The sequence below is a fragment of the Macrotis lagotis genome, chromosome 4, assembly GCF_037893015.1.
Source record: "Macrotis lagotis isolate mMagLag1 chromosome 4, bilby.v1.9.chrom.fasta, whole genome shotgun sequence".
Taxonomy (NCBI): domain Eukaryota; kingdom Metazoa; phylum Chordata; class Mammalia; order Peramelemorphia; family Peramelidae; genus Macrotis; species Macrotis lagotis.
In genome coordinates, this window is record NC_133661.1 from 120,264,403 (window position 1) to 120,282,767 (window position 18,365).

Consider the following 18,365-nt stretch of genomic DNA (forward strand, 5'->3'; position numbering starts at 1 on the left):
CTCAGGCACAGTATTTAACACACCCCATAAAATGAAGCTCTCATCAGACCATCTTTGCATGGACTATAAATTATACCACAATTTTTGGACAAGGGGAAAATGAGGAAATCCTTTGTTTTATAGAAGTCAGGGTCAAAGGAATGTGAAGAAACACTAGCAAAGGTGTCAATCAACTATTGCTCAAATACACAGCTTTAACATACAGATTGATACTCATTCTAATACTTTAACCTCCTAGTTCCTCAGTTTAATCATTTCCCATAGCCTATTCCTTCTCCTCATCTCAGCAACAGGCAGAGACAGTCAAGACTTTGATCTTTCCATCACCTTGATCATCTCATGAACTCTAAAATTCCCTTATCTGATCACATTGTGTTATTACATCGCCTGCCTTGCAACTCCATACTCTATTCTTTGACTTCATCATGACATTCAATCCTTTGGAAACCCCTATAAATGAATAGAACTTTTCTGGTCACTTTCTTTGTGTTTCTGACTGATTAAATTTTTGTCTGAACTAATACGTACTCTGATTGACTGGTAGGAGAAAGGAATCATATCATTAGGGGCTCATAAACTAATGTTTTGAGTGGATATTATTTGACAATGATGTTTATTCTTTATTCTAAAAGAAGACAATGATATCAGGGAGGTGATGCCATGACAAGCAAGTGAAATGGATTTGAGTGAGGGGGTGCTGTGCTAAGTCACCAACCTCACTTTCTCTTACAGAGAGAATCTGGGTCTAGTAGCCAGATATGAATCAGGAAGATTGGAGATGGGCCTGAATGTGAGGTAATTGGGTGTTTAAGTGACTTACCCAAGGTCCTACAGCTAGTAAGTGTCAAGAGGCCAAATTTGAACTCAGGTTCTCCTGACTCCAGAACTGCTGCTCTATCCACTGTACCACCTAGCTGCCTTAGTGGGAACTGACACACTTTTCCAATAGGGTCCAGGTAAAAGAATCATGCAAATAATAATGATAACTTGAGTTTGCATAGCATTTTACAATTTCCAAAGCACTTTTAGGTTTGATCTTTATAACCTTAATAAGGCAGACAAGAGTGAGCTCTGGGATCCACATTTTTAACATGAAGAAATGATCTCAGATTGTTTGTGGGTTTAGCCCAAGATCATCCAGCTAGAAGGCAGTCAGAACTAGAGCTTGGTAAATATTGAAAGACAAGATGACTGAATTTGCCCAGTACCATGACTGAAACATAGTTGAATATAATAAGTTTTTGACTAGTTGATTACTGACTTATCACATCAGTTTTTTTAAGTGCTTCAAATATATTTTAAAAGTTTAAAAAAGTATGAGTATCTGCTCATTTATTTAGAACATTTATTTATTTAGAAAACTCTTAAAGAATTAATAACACATAGGTAAATTTTGCCCTAGCTCCTCTCCCAATCACTGTAAATTCAAAACAAAGTCAAAATGTAGAAACATTTACTTTAAAGTCTATTCCTTCAATTTTCATCTCTTTCAAAAAGATTAATATGTGACTGTGAATCCCAAATATATTTAAAACCTCTTTTTAAATCATCCAGTTAACTCAGACACCACATACATTACCACTATTCTCCCTCAAATCTGTAAGTTCATTCATAATCATACTTTCTTATTTCATGAAATTTTCCACTTTTGTCCTTTTGAGAAATAAATATAGTATCATACCTGAGACGTCCATCTAAATGAGCCACTGATCCTGGGGAAAGAGTATGAATAAATATCCCAGAGATACACTGGAAGTAAGGTACACAGCACAGACCAATTCCCAATCCTACTCCAGCCTCTAGAAATGAAAATGTTGAGTATTAGTAATAAATTAACCAAATATTGGGCTTTATTGGGTACAATGTATACCAAAAACATAAATGGTGTAAAACTTTCTATATTCCAATCCTATTACTAGATGGTCTTTGATTAGAACAGAAATTATTAAAGTATGGTCTGGATTCCTTTGGAATCTCCAAGGTTCTTTTAGGGGCTCTGCAAGATCAAAATTATTTTCATAATAATACTATATATTTATAATATAATTTATATTTTATAACTTATGTATAATTCACATATTTGATAATATAATTTATAATACTTTATTTCAAAATTTATAATTTATTTTATAATTATAAAATTTTGGTTTTGATTTATAGAAACTTATTTATAACATATTTATAATTTAAATTTGTCTATTTTATAATTTATAATATATAAATAGATGATTTATAATTATATATAATAAAGTAATAAATAATAACTACATACATAATCCCTCCACAGGGGGGAGGAGGAATTCTTAATAATTTTCAAGAGTATAAGAGGTCTTAAGGTCAAAATGTTTGAGAAATGCTAGACTAGATTATAAGGAGTAATATGTCTTTCAGAACATGATTATATAAACATATCAGATTACTCAGTGTCAAGGAGAGGGAGGAGGGAAGGGAAAGAAGAATAAAAATATGGAACTCAAAATCTTACAAAAAATTAAAGTAGAAAGCTATCTTTTCAAGTAATTGAAAAAATCAAATTAAATTTCATAATTAAAAAAGATAATGGAGATAAAGTAAACCCACTTTGAGAGCTCTAAATGTTCCTGTTTTCTGTCATTTTCCCGGTCTAATTGTATTATTTATCTATTCATTTAACAGTGCATGGAATATCGTATGTATTAATAAACATTCTATGCTATGTATATCTGTTTCCCTGTCTAAATCAATAAACATTAATTATATTTTGGACAAAGTTTTGTGTTATACTTTGTGAAGTTTAAAAATATGATGTCTCTGCCCTCAAGAATCTGGAAATAAGAATAAAATGTGTGTGTGTGTGTGTGTGTGTGTGTGTGTGTGTGTGGTGTGTGTGTAGGGGGGGAGGGTGGGTGAGGAGGTATGTGAATGTGAGTGTGAGTGTGGATGTGTACAAACAAATATTGGAAAGAAAGTAATAGTCATGAGAGAAGTATAAAAGATAATAGGAACTTAGGAAGAGATCACTTGTTAACTGATGAAATCACAGAAGACTTCCTAGAGAAGATGCCCTTTGTGCTGATATAGGTATGCATGCATGCATGTATGTATGCACACACAAATTATTTAAATATTATATTAAAGTTTTAATTAATTTTATTTTATTATATTTTACATATTTGTATACATACTTAGATATGCATACATATTACTAAAAAGAGAAAATGGCCTTAGTGCTGAATGCTCACTCTCTCTTCTCTCTCTCTCTCTCTCTCTCTCTCTCTCTCTCTCTCTCTGTCTTTGCTTTGAAAGAGGGAGCTCAGCCCCAAGACCATGCTCTCTCTTTATTAACTTGAACTAAAAAATGCTTACATAGTATTACTAGAATTCAGATCTCTGGAGACCGGGATAGTCACATAGACATCTATGTCTGGACTTCAAGATATCTATCTAAGGCTAAACTTAATGTTTATCAATGCTCAACCATAGAAATGAAAGACTTTTGTCTAGAGACTAGGTATAGAGAGAGAAAGAGGGAATCCTGAGGGATGGTAAAATAAAATTCATCTATAGATTGTGCTTTTCTATTTTAACCGAGCTTTCCCCTAAATAAAGAGTTGGAATATCTCTTAAAGTCAATAATCCAGTGATTCAGAAAGTCATATGGGGTTTGGTAAAGAGAAGGAAACATGAAGGATAGTGTCCCAAAGAGCAAAGCCAGTAGTTCATACCTTTCTTTAAAGAAACTTCCATTATGATCCTATCATTGGGCTTGGCAGTGTTGACTGAAAAGGATGAGTTTTCCAAACCAAAAGAACTATTTTCCTTGGTGATGCAGGTACTCGAACTCAGTGAACGGCACAGTTGAGGAGAAAGGTAGTTGGACACAGAATGGGGAGCACTCAGACTGGTCCTGACTGTGAGAGTGAGAAGCCCCCTTTTGGCTTGCTATAAAAAGAAAATAAGATCTTATAAAATATTACAAAAACTCAAGAATTTAAATTAAACAGAAGAGATCTTTATCTGACAGTGAAAAGTCTGAACTATGTGAGATATACATGCTTGACCTCTCAAAATTTTTTCCATCTTTTGAGCCTTATTGCAGATTAAATACCATCTCCTCCTTCACTAATCCTTCTCAGAAAGAAATAATAGCACTCTCCTCTACCATTCAGGAGATGGTATTTTTACCATTTTTTTTAAAAAAGTGCTTAACACTATATCACATTAACAAAGCATCTCCCTAGGAGGTTGTCAATTCTCTCAGGACAGGATTCTGTCTGGTTCATCTTTTTAATCCCAGGATCTTGTTTCAAAGTGTCAATTATTTGTTGAATTGTTAAATTCATGTAGGAACTTGAACTAGGCAATTACCTAGTAATATTTTTATAAGACCTGCTTTAATGAATATTTAAAATTTATTTGTAATTAGCATATCAATTGCTTCTTTACAAATGAGTGCTTCCAAAGTTCTTGAAAACTTTTGGATTATTATGTAATTTACATATTTACCCTACAATCTTACTTAATACCATTAGTTTTAGGTTTTTTTAGCAGTCTTCTTTTAATGCAAAATTAATCTTTGGCTAAAATATGATTTAATCATTATAAATTCTAGATGAGTGGAAGCTAAATGAATGAGCTTTCACTGTTGCTATGTATGTATGAATGTGTGTGTATGTGTATGTGTGTGTCTGCATGCTTTAATCCACATCTAGGAAACCATACACTACTCCATTCCAAAGAAGCCATGCTAAGATAGGGTCACCTTGAATTTCTGCAAAGCATCATTATGTGTTAATCCATCCATTGATTCTCCATTAAGTTCCAGAATTTCATCCCCTGTTTGGATAAACGGAAATTGAATAAATTTAGTATCTAATCCAAGGATATTTGAATTCAAGAGCTTTGTATGGGGATAGGATGGTAATATTGTATTTGAAAATTCATTTTCATTTAAAGTCACTAGACTACTTTGGACAGGTATATATACTAAAAGACTTATAATCCTGAAATTGTATTCAAGAAACTGAAAATTCCTTCTAAATGATAATCATACCATGGTATCTTTTGCTCATTTTGAACTATGTAATAATCTATCCAGATTCATTCTAATAAAAAATAAGCCACATATCAATAAAGGAAGGATATAGCACAACTTAATAGAAATATTCCTGGAAATACTAGGAATCAGAAGACCTTGGTTCTAAGTCCTAACTCTACCACTTATAGAACAAACTATAGAATGTTAGGAAGGGGAAGGAATACATACATTTATATATATATTATATATATATATATATATATATATATGAATAGTATATATACTATGAATTAGGCACTCTGCTACATGACTTATAAATATTGTCTCATTTTATCAATGTCAGTTAATCTATCTGATTCTCAATTTCCTCATCTATAAAGTTGCAATGATAATTTCTGGTCTGGTGGCTTCTCAGGGGCATTGTGAGGAGCAAATGAGATCAATGTTACAAAGTGACTTTATAAACTGTAAATATAATAATAAAGAGGTTGTTGATATCAGTATTTTAGAGAGTAATATTGAAAAAATGAAAATATTTCAACCAAATCACATCCTTATTGAATGAATCAACATTTTTATTGAAACTGATGGCCCTGATGCTCCAGAACAGTGTCTGATATAATTCCAATATGATTCTAGTATAGTCTAGAATAATGTCTATTTCTGATAAGAATAAAATACATTAACTAGGTTTTCTATACCTAGTAATAGGAATATTAAGTATTTTAACTCATTGAAAATTTCTTTTTCTTCAATAAGGAACTCTAAGAATAAAATATGATGAAGATTGGTGTAAATTTTCCTCTAAATCACCAACATAAATAAGCCATATTCAGTGTTTAATCTGTATTGAAAACAACCCAAAATTCTCTAAATTATGACCTCTTAGAAAAATGTGGCTATGGGAGTAGTTGGGTTCATCAGGCACAGGGTTAGATCTCATCTTACGAATAGACCATGTTCCAAAATTTGTTTCATATTTGGGTGATTGGAAATACAAATATATTTTTAATAAAAAAATTTATAAATAGCAGTTAAATTCCCAGGCCAATACACAGAAGTCAATGTAACCCATAATATAGTCAAAATTGCGCACATTTATAATGAAAAATGGTGAATAAAACAGAAATCTATGAAATCATTTTTTCCTTTTAAATATGGTGCAATATATTTAAATATAGAAGTACATCTTAATAAGGTCTTCCTGAATTCCTATAAGCCCTTAATGAGGGCTGTACAAGGCTGGATCTTTAATAAGGTATGAAGTCAACTAATCCTCTTCCCCCCTCCACAACTCCTTTGAGCGTTAACAACAAATACATTGATGTTGATTGGTGATTGTTTGATATACCTGAGCTTTATAATTAAGACTTAGCCTTGTAAGGGAAAAGAGAGAATAAGAAATAGATGTGTTGTATTGAAATATGGAGAAGAGAGATGGCTATAAACAGATTCATACTCCTTAGAGTAGAATCCAGCAAAGTTTTGAGTATCTATGATGAAATACCAAAGATGGGATAGGTAGAAACAATGTTAGATTGATAAGGAGTTATTTAGCCAAGATAGCTCTCAAAGCAGCAGCAATGGAGTGTCTAATGGAGGTCTAATGGAGGAATTTCAGAACTAAGTGTAATCTAAAACTAAGGAGAAATAAAGAACAATAATGGTATGAAGAAGTAAACTTTGACTTCCAGTCAAAATGGCAGAGAGAAGACTGGCACTGTGCTAAGGTCTCCTAATTTCCCCTCAAAAATAACATGAAAGAACTCTCTTAGCAGAAATACAATCGAAAAAAACCCAGACAGAGAAGTTAGGAGAAGAACACCTACCAAAAGGTCTGTCTCAAGGGACTGTGAGTGAACCAATAGTGGAGCAGAGAACCAGAGGGGGCAGGGTGAAGCCAGAGCATCGGTCTTAGCCATGGAGGTTTTGGTGAGTGGCAGATCCAAGGACCAACTTTAGTCATGGAATCTTTGGTTGGGGGAAGAGAGGTCTGATGAGTCCCAGCTGGGCTGGAGGGTAAGTTTCAGCAAAGAAAGTTGCAAAGCACAACTGGACATAAACCCACTGGGCTTAGGGGTCCTGATCTCCATACTTTTAGCAGATCCCTCTTCCCAAAACAAACAGTAACAGCCCTCACAGCCCCTCAGGTTCAGGTGTGGGCAGCAGAGCTCCCTCAGCTGAAAGGGAGATTAACTATCTCCCTCAGGGCCCAGCCCACATTTATCGAGGACAATTCAGACCCTCCTGCAGGCTCTCACTACCTCCAGGCCTAGGGAGAGGTCCTTAAAAACTCCAAAGAAAGCAACCAGCACCCCCTACTAATTTACTAATCCAAGTGAACAAAGCCTCTAGGGTTTTCAAAAGCAAGCCACTGAGAGCCAGTCCTTATCCCAACACAAGATCCTAGGAAAATGAACAAAGGCCAGCAGAAAGGGGGCCCATTGAGGAAATACTTAGAAGACACAGATCTTAACCCAGAGAAATCTAGAATTTCTGAGGAAAATATCAATTGGTCTCCAGAAAGACTTCCTTGAAGAAATCAGGAAGGAGTTTCAAAATCAATTGGCAAAATTGGGAAAAGAAACTCAAGAGAAAATTAACACCTTGCAAGAAAAAATTAACATCTTGCAACAAGAAAACAAATCCTTGAAAAATACAATTGAACAAATACAAAATGAGAATAATTTTCTCAGATCCTCAATTTGGAAAATTCAAAAAAGAAAATAATTCTCTCTAATCCTCAACTGGAAAATGCCTTCAAAAAAATGGAATTGACCAATTGGAAAAGGAGTTGCAAAAAGTAAATGAAGAAAATTCTTCTCTTAAAAAAAGAATGAAATCTGTGGAAACTAATGACTACATGAGACAACAAGATTCTGTTAAACAAAACCCCCAAAATTGAAAAAAAATAGAAAAAAATGTAAAATACTTCATCAGAAAAATCACTGACCTCAAAAATAGATCAAGAAGAGACAACCTAAGAATTATTAGTCTTCCTGAAAACAGTGAAGAGAAAAAAAAGCCTGGACTTAATATTACAGGATTTAGTGATGAAAAACTGCCCTGATATCATGGAACCAGAGGGCAAAACAATCATTGAAAGAATACAATGATGCCCTCCAGAAAGGGATCCTAAAATGAAAAGACCAAGGAATATTGTGGCCAAATTCCAGAACTATCAAATAAAAGAGAAAATCCTATAAGCAACCAGAAAGAAACAATTTAAATACCAAAGAACCACAGAAAGGATTATGCAGGACCTGACTAAATCAACTTTAAGGGATTGAAGGGCCTGGAATGAGATATTCCAAAGAGCAAAGGAGCTTGGAATGCAGCCAAAAATTCACAATCTGGCAAAACTCAGCCTTCTCTTTCAGGGGAAAAGATGGACAATTAACAAAATGGGAGTTTTCCAACATTTCCTGATGAAAAGACCAGAACTAAATAGAAAATTTGGACATGAAACAGGAGAATCAAGAGATACATGAAAAGGAACTAAAAAGTAAAGAGAAAAATTGGGGATGGCTAGGTGGTGCAGTGGATAGAGCACCAGCCCTGGAGTCAGGAGTACCTGAGTTCAAATCTGGTCTCAGACACTTAATAATTACCTAGCTGTGTGGCCTTGGGCAAGTCACTTAACTCCATTTGTCTTACAAAATCCTAAAAAAAAACCCTGCTATCCAATAAGATGAAATTGGCTATATCCCCTCCTGGGCAAAAGATTCTCATAACTCTTGAGAATTGTAACTCTTTTGGAGAGACTATACTTAGCCAGAAGTGACGGACACTCATGACTTTTCTGTGACTCAGATAGAATGATTTAAAAACAATACCTCCTTAAAAAGGGAGACAGTAAGGATACAGGAAGAGGTGACTGCATGGGGTAAATCACATTACATGAAGAGGTACAAAGGACCTATTGCAATGGAGGGGAAGAAGGGAGGAGGTGAGTGCCACCTGAATCTTACTCTCATCAGATTTGGCTTAAAGTTAACATACATGAACTCAGTTAAGTTAAGAAACTTATCTTACCTTTCAAGTATTAAAAGGGGAAAAGGGGAGGGGGGAGAAAAAGGGGGACTAAGAGAAGGAAGGGAAGGAAGAAGGGGAAAAGGGAAAGGGGAAAGAAAGGGGAGGGGACCTGGATATAGTAGTGCAAACACAGTGAAGGTGATGGTATTCAGAAACAAAATGGTAGGGAATATGGATAAAGTATGGGGGGAAATATAAACAGAGGGAGTGGGGAAAAGATAGATGGAAAAAGAAGGACAAGGGTAATAGGAACCATGGTGGTAGTAGTTATGGTGGTAGTAGTCCAGGGACAGTTGTTGGTATGTGGTTGGAAGGGTTGCTGCCAAGCTTCTTTTTCAGAAAAAAAATGGGAGGATTTGGTAGGACTCTGGGGACAATGTTCTACTACTACACTCATTTTTAGTAAAGACTGTGCTTTAACATTGCCTAAATAACTGGGAAGGAGCACTTAACCAAGTACATCCTAGATGTGCCCAATTGTCCAATGTCTCCTAAATACCCCCAAATAGCTACATTACCAGATAGGTAGATAAATCTCTAATCTCTAACTCTCTCACAATTTCATCATTTAAAACTTAATCCATATCAACATTGCAAATAATTGTCATGTGTATTTTAGGGTAGATCTGAAGACAAGAAGAAAGTTGCCCAAATGATGGGAGGTAAGTGGAAAGTGTAAAATAAACATACAAGAATGGGTATCTTATTTTGTCCAATATACTCAAAAACAATGAAAAGAGACATTGAAGCCAATGTGGAAAAAGTGGTCTCATTCACATTTACCTCCTTACAAATTATTCTCAGCTAGATGTTTGTTGTTGAAAGCAGAGAAAATAAACCATTTAGCAATATATTGCAATCAAAAATGAATTTGGGTATAAAATCTAATTAATAATTTTAAAACCCTGAAGTGTCATTAATACACAATAAGGGAAAGAAAAAAAATTTATGTTTCAAGACTTGAATTTAAGTCTGTTCATCATTTGCCAGCTATTTGACCTTTGTAAAGTAAGTCTCAAATTGTCTCAACCTCAACTTTCTCATTTGTAAAACATAAAAAAGAATCACTTCTCTATCTACCTTAAAGTGCTGTTGAGCAGTTTAAAATGCGATAATGCATATAAAAGTATTAATACTCATAAAGTGAGGTATCTTGTTGTTGAGTCATTTTCATTTGGGTTTGATTCTTTGTGACCCCATTTGGAGGTTTCTTAGAAAAGATTCTAAAGTGGTTTGCCAATTCCTTCTCTAGCTTGTTTTATTGTTGAAGAACTGACAGAAAGTGGGTTAAGTGACTTGCCCAGAGTTACACATCTAGTAAGTGTTTGAGGTCATATTTGAACACAAGATGAGTTTTTTGACTATGAACTTGGGACTCTATCCACTGAGCCACCTAGAGGCCCAAAGTTAAAATAATGTTTGTCCATCATTCTTGAAGAAGACCATGACATCAGGGAAATGATGTCATGACAAGTGCATGAATTGTATTTGAGTGAGTGGGTGCTGAACTAAAACACCAGCTTCACTTTCTCCACCAGTCATCTGTGTCCAGTGGCCAGACAACGAATCAGGATGACTGAAGAAAACCCTGGACATGAGACAACCCCAGTTAAGTGACTTGCCCAGAGTCACACAGCTAGTTAGGGTCAAGTGTCTAAGACCAGATTCAAACTCCTGTCCTCCTGACTCCAAGATCAGTACTCTATTCACTGCACTATCTAGGTGCCCATGTCCAAGTGAATGAATGAACGAATGAATGCATGCATAGCCAAAATAGCCTTCTGAACTAAAAAGGGAAGATAGTGAGGTAGAAAAGACTATGGACAGATTCAAGAGAGAGAGAGAATATATAATTCTCAGAGAATGAATCTGAAATAAATAGAAAGCCCCCTAAAAATTGAATGGATATTGATATTACTTTGCCCCATCTCTCTGCTCCATGGAGTTACCAGTTATTACCAGATTTACCAATTTTGCCTCTGTACTGAAACAACATAACCTCAGTTTTTTCCTCTATCTATCTATCTATCCGTACCTGCTTTAAGATCCCCTATGGTTCTGATTTCTTCACTGATGGGGCCTATGAGATTCTGGTTATAGCACAGACAGAGGCAATTTTTGCTAAGGAAGTATCTGCAAATATCCAGTCTTTTGATAGTTATCCTGTTAGTACCTCCCCTGATTCTTCAAGGACTCCTGCCCGATGGCCAACTGGGAACTGAAAATTGAGACAGTGGTGGTTGTATCTACTTGTTTGAAATTCACTGGTTTGGTATCTCTGGAGTGTGAACACAGACAGAGGGTTTTACTAAGCAGGAAGCTTATTGTGGACATCTATGAAAACTTGGAGCCCACATCCAGTCTCAAGCAGCTAATGAAAATGTTATACTTTAAAAACTAAATAGACAAGATAGGCACATTCTCTTGACTGTATAACTATTAACTTATTTTATAGGGACTAAAAATCATAACGGTGATAGGGTCATACTGATTTCAAGTTATGAAGTTATAGAAATATTTACATTGCTTTTTTGTCATTTATTTTCATTGAATATGTATTTGTCCTAGTAGTTCATTGTGAATCATTGTCGTTTGTCTTTTATTTTTGAAGAGGACCAGTGACATCACCAGTGTGATATCTTGACTTGTGTGTGAACGAATTTAAGTGAGGCAACATTGCACAAAGTTGTCAGTCTCATTTTCTCTTCCGGAGTCATTGAAATCCAATGATAGGACAAAAGTTAGGACAATTGCCCCATATGCAGTGGATGACCTTGGAATATTTGATATCTGGTCAAGCTCTAACCACTCTCCAGAGCTTGCTTCAGCTGCCTTCATAGCCATAGAAACAATTTAATTCTATGTCACATTGTCAAATAATATTTGCCAGTGTAATATTAGTCCAGTGTAGATCAGGTCATTTTCTAAATCAGTTACTCAGTATAATAATAACAACATTGATTTTATAAGCACAAAATGGCCTGATATTTCAAAATCTATTATTGTTTCTTATAGCAATTATGTTAAATTGATGTTATTAGATATATTATCAAAAAGAAATTGGAAAAACTCCCTCTTTCCTCTGAGTTTCAATTTCCTCGTTATTAGAAATTAAGTAATCTCTAGGGGCTAGCAATCTATGGGACAATTTCCTCCTCTTCCCCTACCTATATGTTACAGAACATGTGATTGGAAAAGTTAAGAGTAGAATTCACTATGCTTAATATACTACTTCATGGATCACTTGTTTGAAAGAAAAAATTCTTGTTTTTATACTCACTTCTTTAAAAAAGCAAAAAAAACCCAATAAAATCCAAAGGTCCATAGTATTAAAAGTAGGGAGCATTTTAATTGAATAGATTATCCCAGGTGATGATCAGTTCAATTCATGTAACATTTGTGAAGCACTGACTATATTCCACATACTGCTAGATCCATAAAAATATACAAGACTAGATCTGACATTGCTATGTTATTATGGAACTTATAAACTAGAAGCATCAGTTTATTAGAGAAGTATCCAAAGAGTACTGTATTAGGAAATAGAGATCATCATATACTGGGGACATCAGATAAAGCTTCATTAAAAAGGTACCATGATGAGGTTTTAAAAGATCAATAGGAATTCACCAGGAGAATCATAAAAATCCATACAATAGAAGAATAATTACAGACATTTAATTTAATATTGGCACAAATTTCCCTACAGATATCCAGTAGATAGTATAAATGTGACTAAGCCCATTTTTACTGGGGTGTTAGTTAGAAAAATCAAATAATTTGGCCAAGGTCACAAAACTAATAAACATTGGAGTTACCATTCTAACTGAAATCACTCTAATTCTACAATCAGTGCCTTTTTTTTTTATCACAAACAGCCTCCTATAAAGGCAAAGGGGATTAGAAGTAATGACAATTCTAAACAAAGAAAACAGTGAGTAAAAGCATGAACATTAGAAACAGTATTAAGTAGGACTGTTTGAAAGCTTCTAAGTGGAGTAAAAAATGACTTATATATAGCTTGAAACATAGGGGGCATCAAAATTGGGAGTGAACTTTAAATTCAAGAGAATAAGTTTGACTTTAGCTTGATAGACATCAGTCAATATATATTTATTAAGCACCTACTGTGAGCTAATAACTGTGGTAAGTTCTGGAGGATACAGAAGAATAAAAGACAAAATATTGTCCAGAATAATGAGGAGCTCCCAGTCTAAATAGGGAGAAAACATGCAAATAAGATTGACAGGATAAATTGGAAATGATCAACAGAGAGAAGGCTCTAGAATCTTGAAAGTCTTTTGGTAGAAAGTAGTCTTGAAGGAAGGCAGTGAAGCCAGGGGACTGAGATGAGGAGGGAAAGAATTCTAGGCATGGTGAAAATGTGTAATGTTTGAAGATAGAATGACTTGTTTGAGGGAAAAAAAGGAGTCCAGTATCAATGCACTGACAACATGGGAAAGGGGAGAGATATAAAGATCAAAAGACAGGTCTTAGCAACAGATTCAATATGAAAGAGAGAATGAAAAGTTGGGTTTGACACATTGTGAATCTAGGAAACTGGAAAGCTAATAGTACCCTCTAAAGACTGTGAGCTCTTTGAGAAAAAGGTCTATCTTTTGCCTCTTTTTAAATCTTCCATACTTAGTAAAATGCCTGGAGCCTGATAGATATTTGATAAATATTTCTCAACTAATTCATCAGTGATAGGTAAATCTGGAAGAGGATGAAGGCCTGAGGGTAAAGATAATAAGTTAGGTTTTGAAATCTCTGAGTATAAGTTTTCTATAAGAGATCCAGTTTTAAAAACCCAATAGGCAATTGGTTGTGCAAGTCTTAAGTTTCTTGGAGAGAGTAGAGCTAAATAAGTAGATCTGAGAATTCTCAACCTAGACTTGAGAACAGAATCTTTGGGAGTTGATGAAATCATTGAGAGAAAAAGAAGGGAGAGCTAGGTGACATAGTAGATAGAGCACAGGCCCTGGAGTCAGGAGGACCTGAGTTCTGTGTGGCCTTGGGCAAGCTACTTAACCCCATTAGCTTGCAAAAAGATAAAAAAAAGAAGAAGAAAAAGAAAAAAGGACTTAGAACCTGGCTCTTAAGATGCCTACCATTAGTAGGAATGACCTGAATGAAGATCTAGTAAAAGAGGTGGAGAAGGAACCATCTAGGAAGAGAACCATACTAAAGTACTTTCATGAAAGCCCAGAGAAAACAGGGTATCAAGGAGAGGAGGCTGTCAGGTTGTCCCTGAATGATTTTGAACAGAAGAGTGACATGAACAGGTCTGTGGATTTGTCTTTTCTTCCATTTCCAGCCAGGACACAGACCCAGGAGGGAAGCAAGAAGAAGCCTCAGGAAAGTGATTTTGTCAATCAACAGATCTCAGGTCACTCCATGACTCCCAGGAAAAATGGCAATGTGTTCAGCTTTGATTCTCCAGGCAGCAGAATTCCAACCATTTCACAAGATATACCACAGGCTAAGATCTCCAGGTCAGTGGAGATCTCTTCTCCAGTTACTGGCATCTCCAAGGCACGATCTGAGCCTGTTGACAACAGGTAAAGTTTAGTCTTAACTCCTGTATTCAGCCACAATGAGAATAATAGCATATTTTGAGTGATATTTTGAACAATTTTGTATTAAAGGACTTTTAGTTAATTTTCAAAAAGACTTAGCTATGCATGAGTATTTTACTTAAGGAACTAAGTTAACAAGATGCTAAGGAAAACAAAGAAGTTGTATTCCAGACTTAATGATTTAATTGATAGAGAAAGTTTGTTAAATGGCTATAGAAAGCAAAAAAATTGGTATTAAAAATCAAAAGAAATGGTACCTGCACTGCAATTTATAATCTTAGAATAGGAGTTCTTAATTTTGGGGGGTTCATAGATTCCTTTGGTAGTCTGGCAAAAATTAAGGACCCATTTTCAGGACATTGTTTTTAAATGCATAAAATAAAATACCTAGGATTGCAAAGCAAACTCAAGATTAGTGAAAATAAAGATGTAATTTATTTTCTGATCCAAGTTCATGGGCCTCCTGAAATCTATCAAGAGTGGTCTATAGTCCCCATGGAAATGGGTCTTAGAGGATTGCCAGGGAACACCTGAAAGTTTAAAATGTTATGTTCAGGGTAATGTAGTCAAAATGTATGAGAGGTGGGATTTTAAAATCCCACCTCTTTGCTCCCAGGGCAAAAGGAAGAAATGGAAAGGGGGGTGGGGGGGGAGGGAAGAAAGAAGAAGCATGAAATGGATATATTTTTACACTCAGGATTTCTTCCACTAAACACACTTGTCATACTCCAACAAAGGATAGTCCATAATACAATTCTGACCTTTTATGTTATTGATTTGATCTCCCTTTAAATCTCTCCTATAAAGTCCTCTAATGTCTCATTGTAGCATAGAGGTGGCACAGGATTCTGAGAAATGTTTGTTATCAGCAAGTTGGTCATGAAATGAATTAATGTGGGGGTAAAGAAGAGACAAGACATGGGCAGGATTGTACTAATCAGTGGAAAACTACCTAAATGAATTAAATTATGGACCTTTGAAATATTAAAGGAAACATCCTTGTAAAACAAATAGAGAACAAACATCTTTATTTTCATTTTACAGAGAAGGAAAAAGAAGAATAATTAATAATTAAATGACTCACCCAAACTCAAGTTAGCATTCCAAAATAGAGAATAGAAATGCTGTGGCAATCATGGTATTTGGCATCTTCATTTTATCTACAAATGAAGAGTTCTATTTCAAATGGCTGCTTATTGTGTTTTAAATTACACACCTGAGATATAAACTCTGGTGAGATAAGAGCACTCCCCATAAAACTTTAGCGCTTACACTTCAGTAAGAAATTAAAACTCAGGGAGAACAGAGGTCAATGTTTGTTCTTTCTTTTTTATTTTATAAGGTATCCATATTTTGCAAATGATAATGATCTCGGCAAGTCCAAGTCCTGTACTACCCCAGTTACTTTCAAAAAACACTTGGAGGACATCTATTCAGAACCCCTCTTTCGAAAAGGCATCCAACAGATGAACCCACATGCTCTCGGAACAGAAGGCCCAGGGATTGTAGGAAGACGAACACATCCTAGATATTACATCGTTAATGAGAGGGAATCCCGCAGAAAACCTCGTTCTGCCTTTCGATCACCAAGACACTTTCATAGGGACAACTTGGGTGACTTTGGGGAGAAATATCCCAGGAACAAAAGGAGCTATATGTTATCAAAACTCCACCATGCCTATCCCCCACATTTAAGTGATGAAGAGGAAGAAGAGGAATTGAGAAGGGACATATTCAATAGATCCTTTCGTCCACGATCCCTCTCAGACCTTCATCAGACATCTAATTTTTACATTGGTGAACGAACAGAGAGCCAAATCTTGGCTGCTGAAGATCTGGCCAGAATGCAGTACCAGTCTTGGAATAGTAATTTTGAGGTAGACCCCTATCGACCAGTTTATTTGTATAAAAAGCCTAGATTACAGAATTTTGACCCAGAACTTCAGTACTCAGAACACTTCATGAAACCAAAACCCAAACAAAAGATGGAACCATCCTTTACAGAGTCAGATTCAGTGTCTGCCTCTAGCAGTGACCAGCAAAACAGCAGCACTGATCAATATATCCAAGTCATTCATAATAAAGACAAATACTTAAAGAGCGCAAGCAAGCTTCACAAAAAGAAATCAAAGTCTAGGCTTGAATTGACTATTGCAGATGCCGGTGAATTGATTTGTTCAAATGTCTAGATGGATATTTGCTGTTACCTTGTAACATAGTAGCACATCATTATGATTCTGGTATCAAGAATACCAGAATGGACCAATGGACCCAAGATTTGGCCTGTGAAGGAAAAAAATTCATGATATACTGCATATTCATGGAACCTCAATGCTCTGAAACTTTTCTAGATCAGCAAAAAATGTCTGTATGTATGTAGACAATCATTTAATGGAGATCACGTTCTGATGGGCAGTAGATTGCAGTGTTCCCCAACTAGTTAGGCAAACATTTGGCACATTCATATGATGTTTGAAGTCAGAGGGAAAGACCATGTAACTCAAACTGTCTTTCCACTTCATTCTGCTTCAAAAAGGGTCAAGTCACTGTCATTGGAGTTTATATTTAGATATTTGAAACATCTCCAATTAGCTGCTCATTCTTAAAAAGAATAATATTAAAGCCCTGTATTGTTTGTTGCAGAATCTTTTAAGAAGTAAAAATCATTTCCCCATGTAATCAAAAAAAGTCTGTAAATGATTTTTTTTTCATTTCTCTAAGGTCAGGCTTCTAAACTGTGTGTATGTGTGCTATGGACTTTTTGCCAGTCAGTTAATAAATGTTTATTAATCACCTTTATGTCTCATGCACTGTGTTAAAGGTTGACAGTCTGGCCCTCTTTTCAAAATAATATTAAATGTATATAATACAATTCAATGGATCACTAATGAAACTAATTATATTAAGATAAAGTTATCAAAATATTTTTAAATATGTTAAAACAAATTCATGGGTCCCAGGTTTAGAACCTGAAACACTGTACTGGAGACAGTATGGACTCTACAAGTGTAAAACTATGGGACCTGAGAGGCAAAAAAGCTAATGTGTAATCTCAGATCATTTTAATAGAAAGTATCATTTAATCAATCCTCCAAGAAACATTTATTAAGCCTGGACATCAGGCACTGTGCTGGCTGTGAGGGATACAAAGACAAGAATGAAACAGCCCCTGCAATTGCAGGACTTATATAGGTGAGGCACATGAGCACACACAGCAGGTATAAATTATACAAAGCAGATGCATAGTTACTTTGGTGGATGTGAACAAAACACTAGAAGCTAGAGGAAACCAGAAAGACTTCATGCCAAAGACTGTTCTTGAGCTGAGTCCTAAGGAAACCAAGATTTCCAAAGACAGAGGTGAAGAGAGAGGACATTCTTGGAATGGGGAACAGCCAGGGCAAAGGCATAAAGATAGGAAATGGAGGATTATCTTTGAAGACTATCAAAAAAAACAATATAACTGTGAGAATGATAATGAAGAAAAAGAGAGCTACACTTTATATAGTGCTTTAAAGTTTGCAATGCACTTTATATATTTTTCTCTTGTGATCCTCAAAACAACCTTGTGAGACAGATGATATTACACACACACACACACACACACACACACACACACACACACACACACACACACCTTTTAAATTAGGAAACAGAGATTTAAGAAAACATTGCCTTAATGACATAGCTAGTAAGTGCTTAAAACAGGATTTGTATTCAGTATTCTTTTAATC

The 18,365-nt window shown here is 35.3% G+C and overlaps 1 protein-coding gene across 1 annotated transcript in view; it reads right to left on the bottom strand.

The window, feature by feature from the left end:
* Positions 1 to 4,839, bottom strand: part of LOC141521433 (pro-interleukin-16-like) — a 41,831-nt gene extending 36,992 nt beyond the window's left edge. Inside the window, exons 1-3 of the mRNA XM_074233991.1 lie at positions 4,742 to 4,839; positions 3,705 to 3,921; positions 1,682 to 1,799 (exon numbers count right to left, since the gene is read on the bottom strand). Of these exons, the coding sequence (XP_074090092.1) occupies positions 1,682 to 1,799; positions 3,705 to 3,921; positions 4,742 to 4,783 (377 nt within the window). The 5' untranslated portion in view covers positions 4,784 to 4,839. The remainder of the gene's footprint in view (positions 1 to 1,681; positions 1,800 to 3,704; positions 3,922 to 4,741) is intronic.
* Positions 4,840 to 18,365: the final 13,526 nt, after the last annotated feature.